The 23,612-nt window shown below is 43.3% G+C and overlaps 1 protein-coding gene across 11 annotated transcripts in view; it reads left to right on the forward strand.

Annotated features, from left to right (window-relative positions):
• The first annotated feature begins 5,889 nt into the window (after window positions 1-5,889).
• Window positions 5,890-23,612, forward strand: part of EHBP1 (EH domain binding protein 1) — a 223,116-nt gene continuing 205,393 nt past the window's right edge. For all 11 annotated transcript variants that reach the window (XM_069850070.1, XM_069850071.1, XM_069850072.1 and 8 more), the window contains exons 1-2: window positions 5,890-5,987; window positions 6,727-7,098. In XM_069850070.1, coding sequence (XP_069706171.1) covers window positions 6,995-7,098 — 104 coding nt within the window. In that variant the 5' untranslated portion in view covers window positions 5,890-5,987; window positions 6,727-6,994. The remainder of the gene's footprint in view (window positions 5,988-6,726; window positions 7,099-23,612) is intronic.

The following is a 23,612-nucleotide window of genomic DNA, read 5'->3' on the forward strand; positions in this document are numbered from 1 at the left end:
AGATACAAATTTCCTCTTAGTCTGGAAGGAGCACTGGGTTGCTTAATAGACTGTCTTATCACATCCACAAGGTAATTGATTCTAAAGAGGTTTCCAAGAAGTTCTCAGATTTGATCAATGATGGTCTGTGCATTGCTAATGTCTGTGCTCCAAGGAAGCATGCCTCTGTTATGCTGTTCTGATGTTCTGTAGGGATGACAGATACTGTAGATCTAAAGTTAACTAGGCATTCTCTTTAAAGGTGACATACGATCTTGTATTTGGGCAAAGAGGAATTTCCTGCATAATCTTTAGACAGCTGTATTACATTTTATTATTTCTCTGGTATTTATGCAGACTTACAGAGATGTAGTTAAAAGGCTTTACATTTTTTCTGTTCAGTCTTCTGATTGTGTGTCCAGCTACTCATTTAGTAATAAACAAAATCTCAGTAGAAAAAAATACATGTGATATACAACCTTCACTCCTTGACCTTCCCACTTTTGAATATGTAGTTTCCTTAGATGCCTCCATGAAGCATTTACAGATGGTTAATCGGATATTTGACCTAAGCAGTGTCATATAGAATGGGTGTGTGTATAGGAGCTGGGAAGCGTGTCTTCCTTTGAACTTGCTCCATCTCTTATTTTCTTCCATAACTCTTAGAAAAGGATTTTTTTGTTCTTAATCTCTCTCTGTGAAGAAGTCTTGCTTTCTCACTTGTACTGCTATGCCAGTCTGAGATGCTTTTTCCAAATCCTGGCTACAGGCTGCTCCATGTCTTTACCTTGTCTAAAGCTTAGCCCTTTCACTTTGAGCCCTCTCCACGTAGTGTTGATGGTAGCCTGTGTAACAAGCATTATGTTATGAAAAAAGTGTATAATAAAAGAGAAGGACATGTTTAAAGTTAAAAAGAATTGTAGAAAATATGAAAAAAATATTATTACAATGAGAAAAAGTGAACAGTTCCAGAGAATCAAGGTCATTGCTCCTGAAGGGCATCTTAAATTAAATCAACAGCTGTATAATATCGTAAGAAATGTGATGTTTATTTTAGAAAGAAAGGGAGAAAGGCATTCTTTACCTCATTAGTGTTGCAGGATGTCCTATACAAGCATAATTATACTTAGTAAAAAGGCTAGGGAGACCACACAGGAAGGCCATTGAAGAGCTGGAAAAGGTACAGGAGTACACTAAGCATGGTATAAGATCGAAAGTTGTTATTTATGGACAAAGTACTGGCAGGTTTTGTCCCGTTTTTCTTTTTTCCTTTTTCTTCTTCTGTTTTTTTTTTTTTTAAAGAGAGAAACTGGGGCCACAAAAGATGGATGAAATTCCTAAGGATATCAAAAAGTGAATGACAGAACTCCTTCAGACCAATGCAAACTGACTGATAGGAGAGCTGATAATCAACTTGGAGAGAGCAGTGCAAACCTAGAGTCTGATGCTACAGAAAAGGGAAATGTTGCCCGTAGCGTATGGGTCTTCACCATCAATACCCCATCTTTTGTCTTGCCTCCACAGGCTGAACTGCATTGTGGCTTTTGTATTTCAGGAATGCAACTTGTGTCCTTGACTTTCCGCAGATAAATACAACATGGCCTTTATGCTGAGTGGTTTGGGAAGAATTGCAGCCAGACAAGAGAGGGGGAGATAAAGGAAAAACAGGTGAGGATGCTTTTCATCCACTCTTTTTTAACCAGCCTGCTTGACTTTACCTACAAGGCTCTGGGCACCTGGGTTAAACGGAGCAGGGCGGGGAGCCTGGTGCCTCTGGGGTGGCAGAACGAAGCTTGTCACAGGAGAGCAAAGGCAAGGGGCCTTTCGGGTATCCCTTCTGGCACAGAGTCTGGAGCAGAGGCACTTGTTGCCTGGCCAGAGCGCAGCAGGTCTCACCATGTGCAAGTGCAGGCTCCAGCCACAGCAGGAGAATGGGAGAATAAAGAACCCATAAAAAAGAGGTACTGGTGAGTGAACCCAGCTCCTCTCTCTGCAGATCACCCCTGGCGTCAGAGCTTATGGGAGCCCACTCTCTGGGGGAGCAGGCCCTGGATTAGGAGGTTTAACAGGGTAGGTGCCTGTAACATGGCTCAGTGCCTTGGACCGGACCTGGACCGGGACCTGGTTAGGAATGGTGGTCGGGAGGTGAGCACATGGCTGGTCTGTCTGCCTTGGCCCATGCAGAGTGTTCACCACAATGCATCCTAAAATCTGCTGCTTTTGGTGGTAAAGCAAGATCAAATGTGATGTTTTCATGCCCAGTGCCTTAAGCACAGTCAGGAGTAGTGCTGAAGTTTCATGCTTTTGTTACAGGCTATGACTGTTACAGGCTATGACTGTTAATAGTATTGGGCTTTTAAAGTCTGCAATGTGGGAATCGCCTTTTCTCAGCTGATGGTCTCAAACTCAAGCTTTCATTGCACAAACAAAACAGGGTATTCCACCTGCTTAGCAAATTGTCACCAATGTCTAGCAGATAGAATATTAAAAACACTTTTTCCTCCAATACAGAATGGCTGTTCGGTGTCATCAGATCACATGGAAAAAAAGGTAAGTGCAAGTTTTCCAGAAAAAAACAAGAAGCAAAGGAAAAAGAGAGGATTAAACCCCCCATTTTGTAGCTGCATACAATATTTTTATGTGCTATGTGTATATATATATATTTTTAATTACTGTTGGGATGTGAATAAACAAAGAAAAACTAGACAAGCGTGAGTGTTACTTGTTACAAAACTGAACTTTAAGGCATCACACATCAGTTAGTGCCATGAGGAACAGGAAAGTAGTACTTTACCCAGATCTACAGAGATCAGTGCAAATTCTGCCCTCCCTTTGTTAACACAGCATCAAACTTTTGATGAGATCTAGAAACACTAGGAGGTTTAAAATGTAGCAGGTGAGGGTAACTCACCTGCATAGCACACTGCCTTGAAAAGCTGAATGCTCTTGCAAATTTGCCATAATTGAATTAGCTGATTTCCTCAGTGACATTTCTGCAGGCTCACATACAGAATTATAATGATAGCTATTTTTAGCAAAGGTCATTCTTTATTGGTGAACAACTTGTCCTTAGTCATACTGATGACCAGGCGTTGAAGGATAAGGGAGAGGCCGTGTAGCTTTGAAGCTTAACAGGGAATAACATACATAAATCATAGATAATCTTTCTACTGGACCAGGAGGCTTGCAATCTACCACCATCAGGCCAAACCCAGGAGCAGGAGTCAAAATCCAGAAAAAAACCAAATCTTAGGGTTTCTGTGGAGATTCTGAGGGAGATTGAATATTTCAGTCTCACCATGGGAGGAAGCCACAAAGCATGAGTATGTATTTTTGGATAGTAAGGGCGTCCTTTGGGGAACCAGCTGCTTATAAAGAACCGGGTCAGGTTGCTCTGGGGACTTCTTGGTCTGTCCTGCCAGCTTCCCAATCTAAGCAGCTCTCAGCATGCCGCTCCATGCCATTTTCAGGATGACAAAGATGAGGGCATACTTAAATATACACAAATTCACCTCTCAGCTTTCCCTCTTCAGGCAAGGAAGGCAGCAGTTTTGACAGGAATATGATTTGAAATGATTGTATCATATTTATTATCTGTCTTTAAATAATAAAACAGCATCTGCCTATTCATCACATTACTATTTTTCCTACTTGCAGAAGAGATGGTCTTTGGTGCTGTATATAAAATGATGCATCATTTTTTTCATAATCAGGAGGACCCTTCTGGGAATCACACGAGACTTGTTTATTCAGCTATTGACCTTAAAAGTGATCATTGGGCACTTTGGTGTAACTAGCTTTGCTTGTTTTCACCATCAAGCTCATAATACTGGATTAAGTAAAAATGTGACTGTTTCCCTAGATTTTGGCTCAGATCCAGAACTCCATGGCTGAGCTATGGTTTCTGCTGGATCACTGGCACAAATTGGGCTTACAGCTGGCTGGACCAGTCAAGAGATCTTTTCAGTATGACAATAAAGTCAACCCAAGTGCTCTGGTTCGGGGAAGGGGCATGGCATTCTTCATCCATGCCCTTGCTGATCCCTTTTTGCCAATTATTGGTTACTTTGGACTGTGAGCTGCCAACAGAAGTTTTAATGGCTTCTGAGTTGGTCTGGCCTAGGACATAGTCCAGTAAAGTGAGAACACTGCAGAGGCCTCTAGCTTTCAAGCTGTAGCTGAAGATCTTGCCCTTCTTTCCAGAGTAATTCCTCACACCCTGTGAAATCTCCTAAAGCTTTCCTCAAAATTATACAAACTGCAAACTGTTGCTCTTAAAAACGGTAAAATTAATAGATAAACTGTAGGATAATTGCCTACGTTACAATTCTCCCCATGCAATGAAGGAAAAAACAGCTCTATGCTGCGTACTTCTTAGGCCTGGTGTAACTTGAATCCGAAAGCTATGAAGGAAATGGAAAATGTTAATAAATAATGATGTTTGAAACACAAGTCACTGAACAAACCGCCAGACCTTCTCCATTTATTCCACAGGACAGAAAATATCTCTCTCAGTTGGAGGAAAATAAAATCCTGGCCAGAGATATGTCTTAGGAATTAGCCTGGATGCTGCATGGTATTCAGAAGATAAATCAGAGAAGGTTGCAGATAAACTCTTGGTAATATATACAGAATAAAGACAACTTTTGAAATAAAATCAGTACAACTGACTACTTGCTATTTCCCTGGCATGAGGAGCCAGGGATGTCCTCAGGGCCGCTGGAATTCAAAACTACCTTGTTTGATCCACTTCACAGAAGCCAGATTTCTGTCTGGTATTTTCCAAGTCAGAACCAAGCATACGTGTGCTCCAGACTGCGCGGTCGCCGTCTGATGTGTTCTGGAAATCCTGGCCTCATTTCCCAAATCCCAAGCAGTTAAAAAACAGAAACGCGTCCCTGAAGTGTGTTGGAATTACTCTGTGTGTGCAGACGGGCTGCAAAACTGGGACAGGAATGTTAGACAAACGCACAAAAACCTTCAAATTTTAACTTAAAAAAAAGAAATTTCCGAGAAAATCTGTATGAGTAGCACAACCACCTTCCTCATTCCCATGTCACACTTTTAAGAAGGAAAAAAATCACCGCCTCTTCCAGGACAGCTCCAGACAGCTAGAAAATGCACACCCTCTGGCAGCTTGGATACGCCAATCTGTCTTGAGAGAAGGCAAAGGAATGGAGAGCAACACTTTATAAGCGCAGGGCTGACCTTTTTAATGGCCAAATATTTCTCCAAAGTAACTGAGTTCAGCTTGGGCCCGTGGCCGCCCACGTTCTTTCTCTCCTTCCACTCCCGGCGCTGAAGGCCGCCTAGGGGAGGGGGGGCCAAGGAGCGGGATGAGGAGCCGCGCATCTGCCTCGGACACGGTTCGCTTTGCCGCGGGTTAGAACACCGAGCACGGCAAAGCCCCGCGCCTTCAGTCCCGCAGCCGCCGCTCCCAGCCCTCCACCGCGCCGCGGGTCGGGACGCTCCACGGGGAGCCACCTCCCCACATCGGCACCGGAGGCCGGCGGCCGCGCTGTCCCCTCACGGCCCGCGGCCGGGCCCGTCCCGCTGCTCCATCACCACCTCCCCCCAACCCCGGCCCCCGCCCCGCAGCCGCCGGAGCGCGCCGCGCCCCCCGCTCTGGGCGGCGCCGCAGCCAATCGCCGGCCGCCTTCGCGCTGACGGGCGGCCGCGCCGGCCTATCGAGAGGCTTCTCCTGACGCAAGCCCCGCCCCCTCGGCCGCGTCGGCCAATCAGAAGGGGGCGTGCGGGCTCCCCCCGTCTCCGCCGGGCGCGCGCGGCGCCTCTGGCCCGCGGGTGACTGGCGGGCGCGGCGGCCAACGGGCGGCGGGGGCGGTGCGGCGGCCGGGGCGCGGCGATGGTGGCGGCGTGAGCGGGGCGGGCTGCCCGGCCGGCGGGGCGAGCGCAGCGGCGCCGGGTGCCCGGGGCTCACGGCGAGGCCGCGGAAGGACGGGGCGCCGCCGCCGCCGCCTCCTCGGCGATGGGGCTGCCGCGCGCGGCCGGTGAGTGCCGGGGAGGCGCCGGGCGGGCGCTGCCCCGCCGCCCTGCCGGAGGCGCCGCTTGGCTGCGGAGGGACGGGAGCCCGCGGGGTCGCCCCCGCTCCCTTTGCGTCTCCCGTAGGGGCGTCTTTCGGTGCGGGATGGGGAGGCGTTTCCGTGTCAGTGTGATGCGGGGAGGGAGGTGGGAATCCTAGGGGCTCGGGAAATGCCCTTCCCTCTTTCATCCTCCTCACCTTGGATTTACTAGAAACGCTCCCTTGCGTGCTGCTTGGCTGTCGTTTCTCCTCGGAAAGAGATGCGGGAGCGGGAGGGGAGAGAGGGAGAGGAAACAACTGTTACACCTTTTGTCATCGAGACAAAGAACTTGTCTTCGTCTGCCCGCGTCCCTCCCTCTGGGTGCATCCTGGCAGCACCTCAGCCGCTCCGCGTCGCTTCCCGGAGATGCTTCGGAAGGATTCCGTGTGGCCCTGACCTGCCCTTTTTTTGTTGCCGTTGCCAATTACGATGGTGTTGATAAAAGGGCACGTTGATATGTTTCCAAACAGACTCGCGGTTTGCATTCCTGAAATTGCTGCAGGATTCTTATTTATTTATTTAATTGGATGAGAGGGGTGACAACAGGAAGGGGGTGTGTTTTTGTGCTTTATTGTAGTCGTTTGAAAGGTGCGGGATCGTGTGCGATTGCGGCACTATAGTATGGACTGTATTAACCAATGCCTTCTCCCTCTTATTTGTCTTCTAGTCCTGCAGTCTCCACATCATCTGCTGTGGGAGGAATGATGATTCCATGAGAGAACTTCATTTCATTTACTTGTCTGCTCCTGGACAGCTAGAATGGGATTTACCATAAAGAAAGGAGAGGCAGAATATGAATTGTAGACATCCTATCAAGCTCCTCACGCCCTGTTTTTACTGTGTCTGTATATAAATCTGCTAGTATTGGGCACATGCACTCTTAAGCATACTCGCAGACTTGCAACTGTGTAAGAATACTGATTTTTCTCACCATCATGGCTTCAGTTTGGAAAAGACTGCAGCGTGTTGGGAAACATGCATCCAAGTTCCAGTTTGTGGCCTCTTACCAGGAGCTGATGGTCGAGTGCACCAAAAAATGGTAAGAAGTGGCTCATGTTGCTGCACAAATGGTGGAGTAAGGTGCCAGTGCTGAAATAGGAAGGATGTGGCTCATTTTGTATTGTTTGGTGTGCATGCATCGGTCGTGCCTTCCCTCGCTTTTCTCTTGCCTGCCCGTTGCAGATGCAGCTGTGTGGGGTCCTTGTCTGTCTTGATGAGTGCTTGCTTTGCTGCATACGTACCCTGGACCTGTTGGTTTTGTTCTGTAATCTGATTTCCTTATCTGGCGTTGTTATTGTGCAGAGGATGGTGCATTTATTAGCTCGGCATCTGTGACTTATTGGTGTGGTTTTGGTTTTTGGTTCTGTTTTAGCATTTCCCAGGAAATGTTTTCCAACTCAACTCTTGGTGCTGAGCGTTACCTGCTGACACTATTGCTACTTGACTGAGGCATCTGAGATCAGCCCTGAAAATGGTGGTGCTTTAATCTGGGGTCAATACCCATTTTGATTTTGACCTTTTAACCTGAAGATGTCTTGTCTCTCCTACTTCCTTGTTCCTTTCCATCTTTAAATGGGAAGAGGCAAGAGGTAGATGCTTGGGGACTCTCTTCAGGTATTTGTTTAGTCAGACAATACATTTGTGCAGTGGTGGTCCTGTTGGATGGCTTTGGAGCTGACTAGACAGCAGTTAACAGTTAATGGCATGGGTCTGGCACGTCTTCCTTCCTGTACAAAATGAGCTTAAATAAATCTGCTAGGGACAACTAGAAGCTGCTTTTAAATAGCTATGCAAAGATCTCCATTATACAAATACTTAAGTGCTGTTTCATTTGTTTGGAATATTGACCTTACTGTCGTAATTCCTCGTGTTAGTGGGAGCCTGTGGTGTCAGGGGACAGAGAAAGTACTTTCCAGACCTTGTGGACTGAGATGTTCAAATCACATTGCAATAGACTGCAGCCTCCTTTCTAATACTTGGCCTTTCTTCTTGTTGGCAAGTTTGGCACTCACATTGGCTGCTCTCACTGGTTATGAGTAATTGCCTCTACAAATTTAAATTCTGTCTCTCTGAGCTGGAAATCTCTTGTCAAATATGCTGGAAGGCTGCTCTCTGCTCTGTCTTAAAGCAACACTGTTGGATTAAAATTTTTATTTTAACAAGTTATCTTCTTGCCTAAAATGATTTTAAAGTTTGTTAAGAAACAGAATTGTTTTGGAAGTTGAACTTGCTTTCACAGAATAAACTACAAATGGAAACATTTTAAAAGTTGAAAGAGGCTGTTGTGATTATTTCAGGTAATCTTCTGTCTAGTTCAGGCCAAAGCGTTTTCCACAGTAATTTTGGTTTATTATTTATTCCAGCAGTTGTGTTTATTACTTTTTATGTTCTGTTTGCCTAAACTAGCCTGTTTTGGCTTTCATTTTCGCTTTGACTCACTCCTTGCTTGAGAATGTGCCGAATGCTTCAGCGCTAAAGTGTGATATTGCTGTAGGGGAACGTTCAGATTGGATCTGCAGCTAACTTTGAATTGATTTAAGAAAAAGTCACACACAAAAGTTCTTTTGTGAACAGTCTTGTTGTTTTAGAAACAGCTTGTTGAATCATAAATTAGAGTCTCCACCTAGCAAAATCCCTGTGTATGAAGAAGTAAAACAGCCTTTCAAAACCTAATATGCAAATAGTTTTTTAAAAAATAGATTGTCTTTCTGAATCTTTATTTTACATCATTGAAGTTAATATGTGCAAGATGAGTACTTGTGTTGGTTATGATGAAGTAATGCTATAGTGGTGAAATGTGGATGAATTCTAGGAAAAATAACAATAGGGGAAAAAAAAAAGTAACTCGGTCATTTGAATTGTAGGCTTTTCTGTGCTGCTTCCTCTTGTTGGGAGAACCTTAACAAAAATGTTGTTTAAGCATGCAAGCTAAAGTATGATATTTCTGCCCTAAGAGAACTCCTATATGAGACAAAAGCATTTATCTGTTTTGAGAACCTGCAGCTAAGTCTTTCCTTAACTCTGGAAAAGATAACAGTTTTGCACATGCTGAGGAATCACTGCTTCCTCTATTTCTAAAGCGCGCCTCTGTTTGGCCCGTGTGAGACAAAAACAGAAGAAATGAAGTCCATATGCTGTTCTTGCTGAGAACATTCAATATGTATTAAGTATCAGTGCTGTAGTCTGTAGTTTATTTGATTGAAATGTAGTAAGCAGTAAGTTATTTTAATATGCTGGCATTTTAATAATGCAGTGTTTCTAGAGGAAAAGAATGCTCCATTCATATTTTAAAATAAATGACAATGCAGTCGTAAACACACTTGAACTGAGACATTTCTGTGAGCAAGGATTGTGCATGACCAGAATGGGCTGCATGCCTGTTGGGGAGCTGTTGTGTTCTGTTGGGTTTACGTTTATTTGACTCTTCAGCAAATGACTTGTGTTCTAGAATATTTTTGTAACTGATGACGTGTGGTTTGCTAGTTGGGTGTATTTCTGGTAGGCTTTAGTACTTTTTGTCTCCTCGGGACTTGTATTGATTTGAATTTTTTAACTTAGTGTTTAAAATAGCTCCTGTTCTTATTTCTGGAGTTATGCTGGCTGTATGGGAAGTCAGTGCCACTCTGGTGTTGCTGCTTCACTCTTTAAAAGGATTATCTCAAGGTGCAGCAGCGTTTGTCCAGCATAAGCTGAAACTTCCTTTCCTTCTTTTTTCTACTCTCTATATTTTCTGATTCTTGTCCCTCTTTAGTGATTTAAAGATGGCTGCTCTCATATGATTGCTTTTCATTGGTGGTGTGTTTTGGGGGGACAGGTTGCGATGGAGTGTTTAGCGTTGTCATTGTTCTATTAGAAAAGTCTTATTTTCAGGTAATTAACAGGACTGAGTCACTTCTGTGGCATTCTGGCTGCTCCTGCTGACCCAGACCTAATTATTGTGGCTGCTCAGTACTTTTGAAAAATTGAGCAGTCGGTTCATTTAGAGCCTTTCATTAAAAATAAATAAATAAACGTGGCCTTGGTCTTTAACGTGAATTAGTGACTCCTGCTACTGTGGAAATGTCATGCTTTGCATTAATCATAAAAGCGCTTATGCTTTTGAAAGGCACTTGCTTGGCAGTGCTGAAGTGGGTCACCCCCACTTACCCTTGCAATGAGCTGGGACAGCACAGGATTTCCCACCCAGCTTCACCAGTCCTAGCCTGGAAGGACTGTATGTGGTAGGAGAGAGTTAATTTAGTCCTTATCTTCCATGCAGAGCCATTGAAAAAAACCAGTAATTGGTGTCGTGTATCGTGCATTTTGTTTAGGCTTCTGCAAAAGAGGTTGTGTTATATTTGCTTCTCTGTGCTGTTGGAGCAGACTGGTGCTGTGTGGGAGAGGTGTCTGCTGGCCATCACTGTCAGGTGTAACGCTGTTGCTTGTGCTGTAGCTTCAGTTGTTTGAACACTGGTGTCTAGCGCTGTTTGAGATGCTTTTGGGTTTTCTGCTGGTTCAGCTGCCAGTTTGGAGAGGCTCTGGTCTCCTGTTGATCCTGTGTCAAAGCCTGACAGCCCAGCATGTGTCTCATGTAGCCCAAGGCTTCTCAGCTGCTGGAGGCCTCTGTCAAGTGACTGAATTGAGGTTTGTCCAAGGCACAGGAGGAAAATACTCCTTTGGACTGCGGTTTGGTTCCAGTACTCGGACCTGAAGCTGTTGTATCTGTTTTACAGAGCTGCTGAAGCATCCGGTGGTGAACACATGAGCTCTCTAGGATGGCTTTTGTGTTTCCTTACTTCTGTGTGATATCTCGTGAGTCAAGGACTCAATACAGCTTTGAAGTGCAGTTTGAAAACTGGTTTCCGCAGAGAACGGCCTGACTTACAGAGCCGTAGTTGCCAAGTCCCCTTATGTGGCATTGGTGTTAGATGCTTTTATGAGCAAGGAAACTGCTCACCTGAATGTAGGTGCTAAGTGCCTAAAGACCGCAGAAAGGAGTAAACATAAGAAAGCTTTTCTACAGGACTTGCCATTCAGCAGTTCCTATAGAGATAAAGAAATATGTTTTTGCAATGTTTGTAATGCTTGTCATCTCCTATATGGACTGCTTTGCTTTTTAATCCCGCTTAAAAATACAGCGAGCCATGATATTCTAAAGGGTTAAACTTTTCTTTTATGCTGTCTTAATTGAAGACAGGCTTAATTTCCATGAGGCAAGTTGCCTGGTTTTGTATCAATTAGGTATGGTCTAAAGTAGTTTCTATATTTTCAAATATACATCTTTCTCTTTTGGAAATGAAGTAATGCTTGATCCTTTTTTTTTTTTTCCTAAAGGCTTTAGCCATCTGTTTTTCTCTTCTATTGTAGTTTCATAACTGGATGCTGTAGGAATTTTAAGGTTTGGCATGCACTGTGCATAGGAGACAAATGAGCTTTTTGCGATTCCGCGGTTCACACCAGTCTGCTTGCCTTCTGGTCTCTGCTTTCCAGCAAACTCTTCAGTGCTGAAGGCCACTGAAAGAACTGGAGTTAACAGCTTGCTGTAGAAATCCCGGGGCTTGCCTGTGCAAGGTCAGGCTGTCTAATTGCTCGATTAATTTCTTTGCTTTGCACGGGCATTAAGAGGGGATTTTGTGAGCACCTAAGTGCTTTTAATTGTTAAGGATGATGGCATTGAAACTAATGACAGAAAAGAGATAGTTACAGGTGAATTCAGGATCTCCTTGAGTTTAGTTTTGCTGTGAACCATGGTTTTTGTTGTCAGCTTTCTCTTCTTGGCTGTTGATTTGGTTTGTGTTTGTGCGTTAGCCTTGTAGGAGTACCCTAACAAGTATAGCTTGTGCAAGGAAAGGGCCACACAATTTCTCCTGGGTTTTAGCCTTTTTTTCTCCTTCTTAATTAAGTTATACTCTGTCCTTACACTCTTCATTGAGATTTCTAATTTCACACAGCATTATCACCATCTGCATATACACTCTGGTGTTTTCTTCTGCATCTATTTCCAGTTTTGAGGATTCTTTGAGGATTTAAATTGTGTATCAAACTTTCTCATTCCAAATAATCGCCACCAGCTGCCTTACAGGTTAGTCTGGTCCCTTTCTTCCTGCAAGCACACTTGCTGTCCACATACAAAAGCAGTTCTCCTCTGCCACCTTGCATCCCTTTCCTTTTGTAGCTGAAAGAAAATCCCTGATTTCAGAAACGTAGATCTGCTCATTTGGGCTCCCTGCCTGACTTCTGTCAGGAGCTTGTCTACCAACCTGACTCCTTAATACCGGTCCCTTTAACTCCCTACTTTACCAAGCTGGTCTCCTGGCCCCTTTTATAGTCTTGTGACTGTTTGTAGACCACAAGTCAGGGATTTCTCATCAAAACTGTTGGGTTGCATATTGTGCAGTGAGGTACAGGTTCAGTAAGGAGAGGTGTGGATGTATATGAAATCTTTCTTGCTTCTGACTTTTTCAGATTGTTGGCTCTGCGTACTTACACTAATTTTCTATTTGCAGCAACAGTTTGAGAGTATTTGAAGCTCTGTGTCCAGTTTCTAAAAGACCTCATTCGTAGAAGCAGTGTTTTATAAAAAGAGTTCCCTCAGATTTAGTCAACCCTACTGGCTGCCTCCTCCTCGCCTTATTCACATTGAACTGCAAAAGAGACTTCAGTTCTCTCCAGCCATTTAAAAACAAATTGCTCAGTATCTGTACGATAGAAAGATTTGAGTTTATCATAAATACTTGTTCTTTTGTTTGTCTTTAAGAGACAGAATTATTTCTAGCAATTCCTTGACATAGTTTACTGTCCTACAGTAACAAAACCAATTTTCTGAAGCAGAAAATATTGGTTTATTTCCAAGTTGTAGCCAAACCCATCTCAGTGGTCTGTCATTCGTTCATTTAAAAGGGTGAGGATGTCTCCTTGAGTAGACAAAGTACACTAACTTATATTCTAACACAGCTTTAGTTTTGAGAGAGAAACTTCTGTGTGTGTAATTTCCTCACAGAGCTTTACAAATAAATAAATCCTGGCTCTGTGCCTGTAGGCACTATGTTGCATGCATACAGTAAAGGATACATACTGTTCCTTTGAACCCAGTGGATGTGAGCTGTGATAAAGAATTTTTTTTCAGGACTGAATCACCGTGAATACTCTTTTCAGCTCTTTGTGTTATGAGGTTAAATAACATGAAATATTACGATGTTCTGTAGGCCTCATCTGAGCTAAGGCTTCAGTCTCTTGGACTTCTCAGGCTGTGTAGTGCCAGGCTGTCTTCAATTAGTTTTTAATTGGTTGGAGAGAGCTGAAGTCCCTTTCACAGTTCAGTGTGAATATGGAGAGGAGGAGGAATCTGATAAGGTTGACTAAATCTGAGAAAACTCTTATTGTAAAACAAACTCTTCGGTTACTGTAGTAAAAGCATTCTGCTTGGGTGGCTTTCTGAGAAGAGGGGGGTCAGGGGTTGTTTATTTACTTCTAAAAGCTTTTCCAGTGTGTTCTGAGGGCAGTGTGTGAAGTGTGTGTGTGTTTCCCTTGTCCTTCTCACTCTTGTCACTCCTTGGGGCAGAAGCTGGCCCTGGTGGGCTGTTTGCTGCCTTCCTATGGAACATGCTCTCCAGCCACCCTCTGCTTTGAATCTGTTCTATGTGTCCTGGAGTGGACTCTGAAAAGCAGGAATTATGCAGATGAACTTTTGTTCCTTATTGTAAGATACGCCCGCAGCAGTAGGGTAAATAAAGCTGTCCCTGTTTTTTTCCTCTTCTTGTCTTTATTTGAAAAATGTATTTTTGCACATACAATTTATGTAAGCGCGTCAGAGCCTTTCATCTGGGAAGCTGTATGTTTTGGCAGTTAAGGTGTAGGGGAGTTGTGGCTTTGGGCACCTGAAGAGGTGTTGCAGGGACATGGGGACTGTGGCTTAAGCATGAGCTAAAATTAGCAGAACTATAACTAACATTGCTGTTGTCTAAGGCTCTGACTCATGAGGCTGTCTGGATTCTAGAGTGGAGATGAGATGTCAATGTCTCTTAGCAGTAGTCTTCCTCTGCTTCCCTCTGCCCTGAAGCAGAGGCAGTGTGGCCATAAGGCTGACTGGCGTGTTAGTGTTAACTGCCCTCAATTTCAGTTCTGATTTGTAAGGCGAGCGTGAACTGCAGTGGTTGAGGAGCGTGGGCACCTCCCTTATGCTGTCCTGATGCAGTGGGGAGGAAAACCTGCCAGAGGGGTGAGATGAGCCACAGCTGCAGGCACAAGTGTCTTAAACTGCTTCAGTTAAATCACACTGATCTTGAGTCGGTGCCCTGTGCTGTCACTGTAGGGCTTCCAAACACATAAGCTTCTGAGATGAATCAGAAGTGCAGGCCCTTCTGAACTATGGTTTCCAGCTGCCTGCAAACTTGTAAAGATGAGCAGTAGAGAAATAATTCTCATTTGCCTGTTGAGGTTCTTTTTGTAGTGCAAAGTTGTTATTGGGGGTCCTTTTTTTATTTCTATTATTATTTAAGGAGACTTTCCTGAGGATCACTCCAATGTTGTGGACAGACTCTGCAGCTGCTTAACTGTCTGCAGCTGCTGAACTGTGGTCTCTATGGCTCTGAGTATTTATTTTAGCACAAACTGGTTTCGGGTTTTATTTCGTCTGCGCATTCGTTCTCCTACAGTGATTCTGTGGGCTTTGTTTTGGGTGAGCTGCTATATCGGAAACTAACAGCACACTAGCATGTTTGGTCTGTCTTTTCTAATAAGTAGATCTGTTTTAAAAAATTACTTTGGTGCTGACCAAGCATCACAAGGGCAAAATAATCTCTAGTTCCAGGGACAGTTGAATTAAAATGATTGGGAGCAAATACTCTTATCATATCACATCAGTTTTGACCCCCATGCTACCACTGGTTTCCTTGGTGCCATCTCCACAAACACCTGTAATGACCAGTCGCACTCAGTGTCTGTCTCCTCTTTCTTCAACCAGCTCTGATGGGTCAGAGTTGTTTGTGGCTGCCAGATGGGTGGCAGTGGCTGTTGTGGTAGCAGATGTATGTTTTGGTGGGTGTGCAGTTTTTCTGGGAGCATGTATTCATCTCCACCTGTTAGGACAAGCCCCATTGCCAGAGAGATCAATAGGTCAGCTCTGGCCTTTCCATTAGATATTTCGCTGCCTGATGCCCTAAGATGATACCTGTCTTGAACTTTCCTCAAGGCTAAGTCTAATGCACTGATGCCTGTGCTTTTAAATCCAGTGTCATAAACTGACTCTCCCCTCCCAGCTGTGCCTGGGAAGAATATTTGCATAGCCAGTACTGTTAATATAAAAAGCCATATTAAATGAGGTAACTGGAGAGTATGGACCATAGAATACAGTTGTTGGCACACTGTATGCTGCTACTCAGCATGCTCTGTGAACTTAATTTACTTTCAGTGACTGTTCATTAAGTAAACTCTGAATCCCTTTGTTTATGGCAGCACATAGGAGGAGATTTAAAAAAACAGAAAAGAGCTATCAAAATAGCTTTGTTCTCTTTTCCAGCAAAGGTCTAACTCAGCAGCCTGTAAATTTCCAAACTGACCTGTTGCTAATTTATCTGTGGCTTATTAGCAGAGGACTTACCCTTGACAGCTCCTGGTAACACCTGACATGACTATAGCTTTGGAGTCACGACTCTAGCTGTGTTGGCAGGTGGGTGAGCCTTTTTGGCTGTATTTTTCTTCTGGTTGTACCTACAGTCTCCTGGAAAACTGATTTAGTTGTTTGTCTCTTCCTGTAGGTAACCTGAGCAGTAGTTGTATAAAAGTGTTGAAAACATCCAAGAGAATGAGGTTTTTGAACTTCTTTTTCTCTTCAAGTGCAGTTCTTAACTGGATAGAGTATTTCGAATAAGTGACTCTTAAGTTGAACGAGTGAATATTCATAAAATTTCCCTCTGCATTCCTTCATCTTAGACATGGAAGAAAATTTTAAGAATGGGAAAGTCCTGACCCATTTTCACCACTTCCTGTTGTACCACAAAAGGCAAAAGAATCTAGCACAGTGTTACTTGGTTTTGAGGTGTATTTGGGATGGTTCCCATTTACTGTTAACACTTTTTAAAAGATCCTTTTTTTAAATACTTATGACAATGGTGTTTTCACTCCTCTTATTTTGAGATTTGTGGAATTTGGGGTTGTAGGCTTTGCTTTTTCGTTTTTTGCCAGATTTGTTTACTTTCCTCCCTTTAGATGGCTGCTTTGAGCTGCAGTGTCTGCATACCCTTTCAGAATAATGAGACACAGACAATCTTAAAAAGAAATTATTTTCTTTCTCATGGATTTCTTTTTTTCATGTAGTAAATGGGATTTTTTTTTTTTCATTTTGAACTGTAAGATGACCAAGAGAAAGCTTAACACCCTGAATTCTCATAGTGGCTGATGTAATCATGCGATTTTCTTGACAGAGGATTGACAAAGTGTGTGATGACCTGTACTGCTACAATTGCAAACATCTAATGCTTATGATATGATGCCTCCTTTAGTCCATGACTTTAAAGAGTATGTGTGGAGGAAGGCAGCTCTTCTTTCCTGCCCCCGTGTTTCTCTTCCCTCTTTTCTGGGGTGCATGCCGTGCCAGCTGAAAGCTAGCAGCTGCACAATGGGGCAGTGCTGGAATATGGTAATAGAGAGAGCTGGGTTAGGGACGGTGCAAGGGGACTGCCCCTGACATATGGTCTACTGCCTGTGGCCGGCAGATCTGCCACGCTGCCTCCTCCAAAGTCCATCACCCAACTCTACCAGCACTGATGTCCCTTGGCTAGAGAGCTGGGACATCCCTTCTCTCTGGGCACACAACTCTGGTGTGGTTGGTGGGGTGGTGCTGTCAGTGATTGTGAGGAGTTGCCTTGCTGCATTGTTACCTTTGAACCTCGGGCTTCTCCTTTGTTTTCAGCTCTGCTTCATAAGGGAAAAGTTCTCATGTGATGTTAAAATGTCTGAATTGTCCGTCTGGCCAGCAAATTCAGTGTTTTGTTGGTGGGTTTCAGCAGATGATATCAACTAAAGCTTGTGGGGTGAAAACCTTCAGCTATTACTTCACGGGTTTTGTGAGAAGGGGCCTGTAGATAGAAAGAGAGTCTTGGTCAGACTCAGTGGCTGCAGGTAAAAAGCTGGTAACTGCATTTTAGTAGACGTGGGAGAATCTGCCAGGGCAAAAGCTGCTGGCAGCCTGACCTCTTTCCCTCTGCATCCAACTGTAGGTTTGTTGCAGTTTGTGCTTCCATGGGGCCCTTTGTGTATTTTTGGAGCAGGGAACTGCTAGATAAATGTCTCTGTTTCTCTGCTCCCATCTGTTACTGTAGCTGCCTCAGGAAAAGCTGTACGGCAAGGGAAAATGATGGTAAAAACAGGCGTGTTACCTGTACTTCTAGTCTGCAAGTTACCTGGCCCTGGTGCTTGGTGTTCATTTTGCCCATCATCAGTACCTTCAGTACTGCTGGTGGTGTGGCTAATGTTGGTGTAGTAGTGCTGTGGGTGGCAGTACAGTCCCTGATCACCTTTCCTATTGCTATACCTGGAAACAGGAGTATGGAAATTTTTGTCTATAGATTCATTCTTGTTGTCTGGAGTGAACCTTAATAAAGTATGCACAATGCACAAAGTCTGCTTCCTCCTGGAAAAAGAATGCTGACTTCAGTAAATAAATTTAATTCAGACAAATATATTCTTGGGGAAGTCAAGCATGTACTGTAGGGTTAAAAATAATACTACTTCTCTTAGCAACAGCTGTTAAAAGGAGGGTGCTTTCTTGATTTGCAATTAACGATAAAATCAACAAACTGTAATTTAAGAAAAAGAAAATAATCTTGAGCAGCTCGTCACTATAGGAAGACTGCAATTTGAGCTTGTTTATGTCCAACTCATTGTGAGAACTGTCTTTAATGGCTGCCAAACCCCCATTAAAGAACAGAGAAGCAGAAACCTGCTGCCTTGGTAGATTCACGGAGTAGGGGTTTCTGCCCTTCTCTTTCTCCTCCTGTGTTGTGTTGTAGGTAGGCTCAGAGAAGACTGTTAGGTTTGCCTCAGGTCTTCTCCTACAGGGTTAGTTTCTTCTTTGCTGACCTAGGCAGCTTTTAAAAATGGTTTGCCTTGCAGCTTTTTGCGTGGAATATTTGCTTATTGTGTCTCAGCATTGCTCAGGGGTGGGCAGGACCGGGGCTGAAGGATGCTGCGCTGATGTAGAAGGAGGGGGAATAAGGATCAAAACATAAGGCTCTTCTCCCTGTTTGAATATCTTCTGGTGTTTCTGTATGGGATATAAAGGCAGATCTTGCTGGCTTTGGAGATACAAAACCTGTGACCTAAATAAGAGCAACTCACGTGCAAAGTAAAAATAATAACTTTGGAGAACAGCCACAGAGACTTCTTGTATTTCTGCTGACATCATGTCTTTGGTTAGCACATATTTTATTGTTGGGGTTTTAACTTCTTCTTTTACTGAACATCCCTTGCAGCAAAAGAGAAGTTAAAACTAGTGTGGAGATGTTTCTGGAAGCTGATGACCTGTGACAGAGAATTCTGTGCATAGTATGTGGAAATATGTATGCACTGCCTCTTGAACTATGTATGAAATCAATGTATGCTGTTGAACCATCTTAAGAGGAGGGAAAACCCAGATGCTGAAGATCAATAGCAGAAGGAGTGGCTGTGCTAGGAAGGAACAAATCTTGTACGCCTCTGCCCTGGGGGGTTCTCAGGTTTGCTGTGCGGCACACAGCCTAAGGAGGGCCAGAAATCTTGCTTCCCTTACAAACTTAAGTCATCTCGATGGTAAATTAAGTAGCTTCGAAATAGCGAAGTATTTAATGGTACTGACATGCTCAACATTGTAGTAAACCCCAGGCCTTTGTTTTCCTGTTGAATACAGTTCTTTTCAGCTCTCAGATTTCTGTGTTTTACTCATACAAATGTACGCTGACCTAGGCCATGTAAAATTCTTGAGACAAAATGTGCCCACTTTTTAAAATGGGAACTTGCTGTGTCACATCGAGCTTTCAGACTTGATTTTGCTGAGCATGCAATATTCACATACATGAACTTGGGCCTCATCTATATGCAGCAGCTCTACTGTTTTACTGTGCCTTTGCAATCCATGTCATACAGCACCTGTTCTTCCCTCATGGGCAGGGAGGCAGCAGTACAGAAGTACATAATCTAGAGACATTTTCATGGAAATAACTGCACAGCCAATTTAAGCACTAATGTAGCAAAATAAAAGTGAATTTATGTTTTTGATTGTACCACAACAGCTATTCCAGTTTGGAGTAGCTTCTGTATTTGAAGTAGTTCTGTTGCCACAAAAACTGTCCTGAGCAGGTCTTGAGTGTCAAAAAATGGTTTTGTGCCTCTCTTTGAGCGACCATACAATTAATGAAGAAAATTGAATTTGAGGTGTTCCAGGGATTCTTTTTGTGCTGAATGACAACAAACTGCATTATTTAAATATTTATACTTCTGAGACATGGGTAGAAAAAAGCTGCTGACTAATGTCACACAATGTTAAAAAAAAAAAATCTGAGTGCATTTGAAAATTTTTCTATTCAAAGGAAGATTTATAGCTTCATAAACAAAACTGCAATATGTGTCTGACCTTCCTCAGTGTAATTTTATGCAGCTCAAATTGATGTCCTAATCTCTTTGACCTGACACATCATTATGTTGTCACTGTGTTTTATTTTCTTCCCTGTATCTGTGTAAGTTGTTTTCCATGTTGGTGTCACATGCCAGTGTGATTGGAGTGGTTGATGTGAAAAGGGTGGGAGTAATACAACAAAAAGACTACATACATGCTCTTACTGTTTGGTACATTTATACACGGTTACAGGAGGATAAGAACTTATTTATTATTTGAGCTTTTTGAGCTGATTATTATGCCCAAGCATGGTTTCTCTCTTTATTTGAACCTGGGAAGCGGGTTCTGTGTACACATGGCTGTGGAAGTTTTTTTTTAATTTCTATCCCAAGGCAGGTGCCCAATCACAGCAAAGAAATCGCACAATGATCTCTCTCTTGCTACCTAGATGTAGCCAGAAGCTGCAGAGTAGTCCCTTTGAGTACTGAAAATAGAAAAGCTAGCGAGGCTATGTAGGTTTTCAGTTACTAAGAGCAGTAGTAAAAGTTATTTTTGTACCTTACATAAATAATTGTCGGTCAGTTTTGCCCCTTTGTTTGCTCAGAGCAGACTTGGTAAATTCTATGCAGACTTGGTATATTCTGTGCATTTTTTTTCTATGAAAGTGATTTGATAAATAAAGTACTTTTTGCTTGTCATTCTAGTAGAGAGTGTAGTCCTAGCTCCACACTAGGCTTTCTTTCAATTTCCTTGTAACTGTAGACAACTCATCTTTTCTATCACACTCTAATTTGTGCACACAAATCATCTTCCGTCAGCTTTCATGCAGTTTTATGTCCACAATTACTTATAAGTAGGATTTATGTCTCCTGCTAAAGGCCAGGAGGTAGCAGCTCTCTGTTTGGTGGTACTGGTGTAAAACAACTAATATGACATTTCGCTGTGTGGAAATAAATATCAAGTGCTGTCAGTTCCTCTGCACAGAAATTCTGCAGCTGCATGGCTCCATTATTAATCCAGTCTTATAAGACTGCTGTGTGACGAAGAAAAATGATCCCTGTTTTATATCTCTGAAACAAATACAGAGAAATTGCAGAAAAGGTACGCAAAACTTGGTGTACTGATAGGAATTGTATGAGTGCATATTTATGGTAGCAAGACATTGCATAAGTGAGGAGGAAACTGCAAGTGATAGTCTACAAACTGGAAAATAAAAACAGGAAAAAGGGGAGCATTTTTCTAAATATAAGTAATGTTAATAATGAAGTAATTTGCAAGTGTATTTGGTTATATGGAGTCAAAGTGGAAACTGTTGCTGAACATTGGATTGAGGTAGAGCAGGACTAGTGAAGCAGAGCGCATGAAGAAAATGGGAAAGTTAATTCTTGAGGGGAGGTGACCACATGAACACTGACCCACAGTTGATGCAGGAACTTAAACAAGCTTTTTGTTGTGAGGAGGGTGTTTTGTTTGTTTTCTATATATTTTCCTTTGAGTGATGAGTAATAAGAGTATGTGTAGTGGATAAGTGCCAGTTTGAGGGGGAGGAAGGAATTGGTACTAGGCTCTAAGCACATGCTTTCTCAATTGATGTTTCTAAAATATTTTATCCAGTGATGGCAATGTTAGAAGTGACAATAACCATAAGGACCAAGCTTCTCTTCAGTGGAGGTGGCAGATGCCTGAAGTGTGTAATTGCACTTGAAAGCCTACCTGCTGATGAGTTCAGTGTGAAAAGTTCAGGGGACCTACGCTGTTTATGTCAGATTCACTTGCAAATGGTTGTGACAGTCTGCCTGACAGTTCAAACCAAATGCTTGAAAAGAGGTGTTTATGTAGCAACTATAGCACTAAGGGCTTTGTTAAGCTCTATGAAGATTTTGGAAATAAAGCTGGTAGGATGGAGCTCAGTTACAACTCCAACAAAGCTGTGGCTGCACAGCAGGATAGACTTATCATTGCTGCGATATAATCGGAGCTGTTGGAATAGTCTGCTTAAGCTTGTTGACTTCAATATGTACATATGCTGGCTGGATTAGAATTGCTGATCATTTGGGTTTTTTTTTTTATCCTCTGCTGCAGAATTTATTCTATGATTTATTTTCTGCTTGGACTTCAGTTGACATTTTCTTTCATATCATGTCCACAAAATCAGTCACCAGAGCTAATGCTTGTGGAAGAGGTGTGTGTGGGGGACACAACATTTTATTTCCTAACATTAAAAAAATGTCAAAAAACTCTATGCAGATTGTTGCTATTATTTTACTGGTTTGTTGGTCCAGCGTATCTGTCCTGTGACGGACTTGCAGTGTAAGAGATGGGGCAGCACATGAGACATTTGAAATATTTATGAGGCTAAACTGAGAATTGCTCTGCATTTGGTCAGAGGCAGGCTAAACTCTTGACACTGATTCTCCTGAGAGAAGCAAACCTCCACCACCCATTACAGAATTGCCAGTCTGGTTCGTGGCTGATTCTTGAGGAGAAGAACTGTATAGAAATCAAATGATTCAAAGCCAGAAGGAAAATGTAGGTAACCTGTTTCCTCTCTGGTTCTGTTATTTATGGGATGAAGCTGGCCACGTGCCATCTTTACTTTATGGATATTTTCTCTTTGATTGTTTCAACCTTTTTTCCCCCTCCTTTAGGTATTCCAGCTGTAAGGTCCCTATCTATGTCTTAGGAGATCTAAGAGGGGGAAGGGAGAGTACAGTTGAAGAGAAGAGGGAGCCTGCATCTATCTTCAAATCCTGGGGTCATTCGGACATGGCAAGGTTTATTTATGTTGGGTGAAACAGAAGGTGTCTGATGTGAGAGCTTGTCTACGCTTCGGCCCTTCTGGCCCCAATTTCTGCTCTGCTGCCTTTTGCTATCCTGCTGCTGAGTGACATCCTTCATTTGCAGGAAGACCGAGGGCTGTCAGCCCCATAGGAGTAAGGGCTGTCCATGTTGGCTTGCAGGGAAAACTGGTGGTGTGTGCCTGCACGTGCTGCTGGGGACAGACTGCATGTGGGAGAGATGTCTTGGACACTTGGGATTTACCGTGTCTTTATAGAAGTGTCTCACTGCTTGGAGGCTGGATGTCGTGGAGCAGAGTGTTTCTAAGGAGCTGTTATGCAGCCTGTGTATGTGGATGCCTATCAGGTTCTGGCATACACAGCTTCCACCAGGAATCCTGCCCTGCCCCTTGTGGGGAACATGAAGGTTTCTCTGCATTTTTCCATCAGTGTGAGGTGATGTTACAAAAGCCCGGCTTTGGTTTACACTTTGACTTCATAATTTTCTCAAAAATGCTTGTTTTTGTTGGCTTTGAAGTTTGAGGGTTTTAATGACCTAAAGCATCTTTGCAGGTTAACTGCGTTGAAATGAATGAGTAAATTCACGTCTCATTTGGTACTATATTGCATGTCTGGCTGCAGAACAAACAAACCCAAGCCAATATATGTTAAAGCTGAAGACTAGCTTTTCAGCTAGATCATTGAGAAATTAGAGACCCGGCTTGACTGCAGTGAAAGAGGTTAAAGGATTTAGCCTGCTAGGTCTGCCTTCATCAAGGTCACATCCAACCAAGGGCTGCAGCGCTGAGGACGGAAGTTGCACTTCCTCTGGTGGACAGCTTTGAGGAGGAAAAGCTGTTGAGAAGGCATCAGTACTACACGGGGTAATGTGTTAAACAGCAAGAGCTAGATATGCCAGTGCTCATCTGTCAAAGCCCAAGAGACAAGGTTAAATTAACAGATCAGGTTGAGATAAGTGTTTTGTGTAAGGTCTTGTCTATGCTTAGAAACTGGAAAAGTTAAGGAGAGTTGACGTAAAGCATGAAGTGCATAAATAAACCATGCTGAACACTTCTATGAATGCACTCATTCAGGAGATTTGCTCTTTACTGCACTAGCCTGGTGATGTTAATTTGCCTGAGTGTTCCTCCGTGGGTCTGCCGGTTGTTTTGAAGCGCTCGTACTGCTGGAGCACAAGCATGCACACGC

The sequence above is a fragment of the Phaenicophaeus curvirostris genome, chromosome 2 (genome assembly GCF_032191515.1).
Source record: "Phaenicophaeus curvirostris isolate KB17595 chromosome 2, BPBGC_Pcur_1.0, whole genome shotgun sequence".
NCBI lineage: Eukaryota > Metazoa > Chordata > Aves > Cuculiformes > Cuculidae > Phaenicophaeus > Phaenicophaeus curvirostris.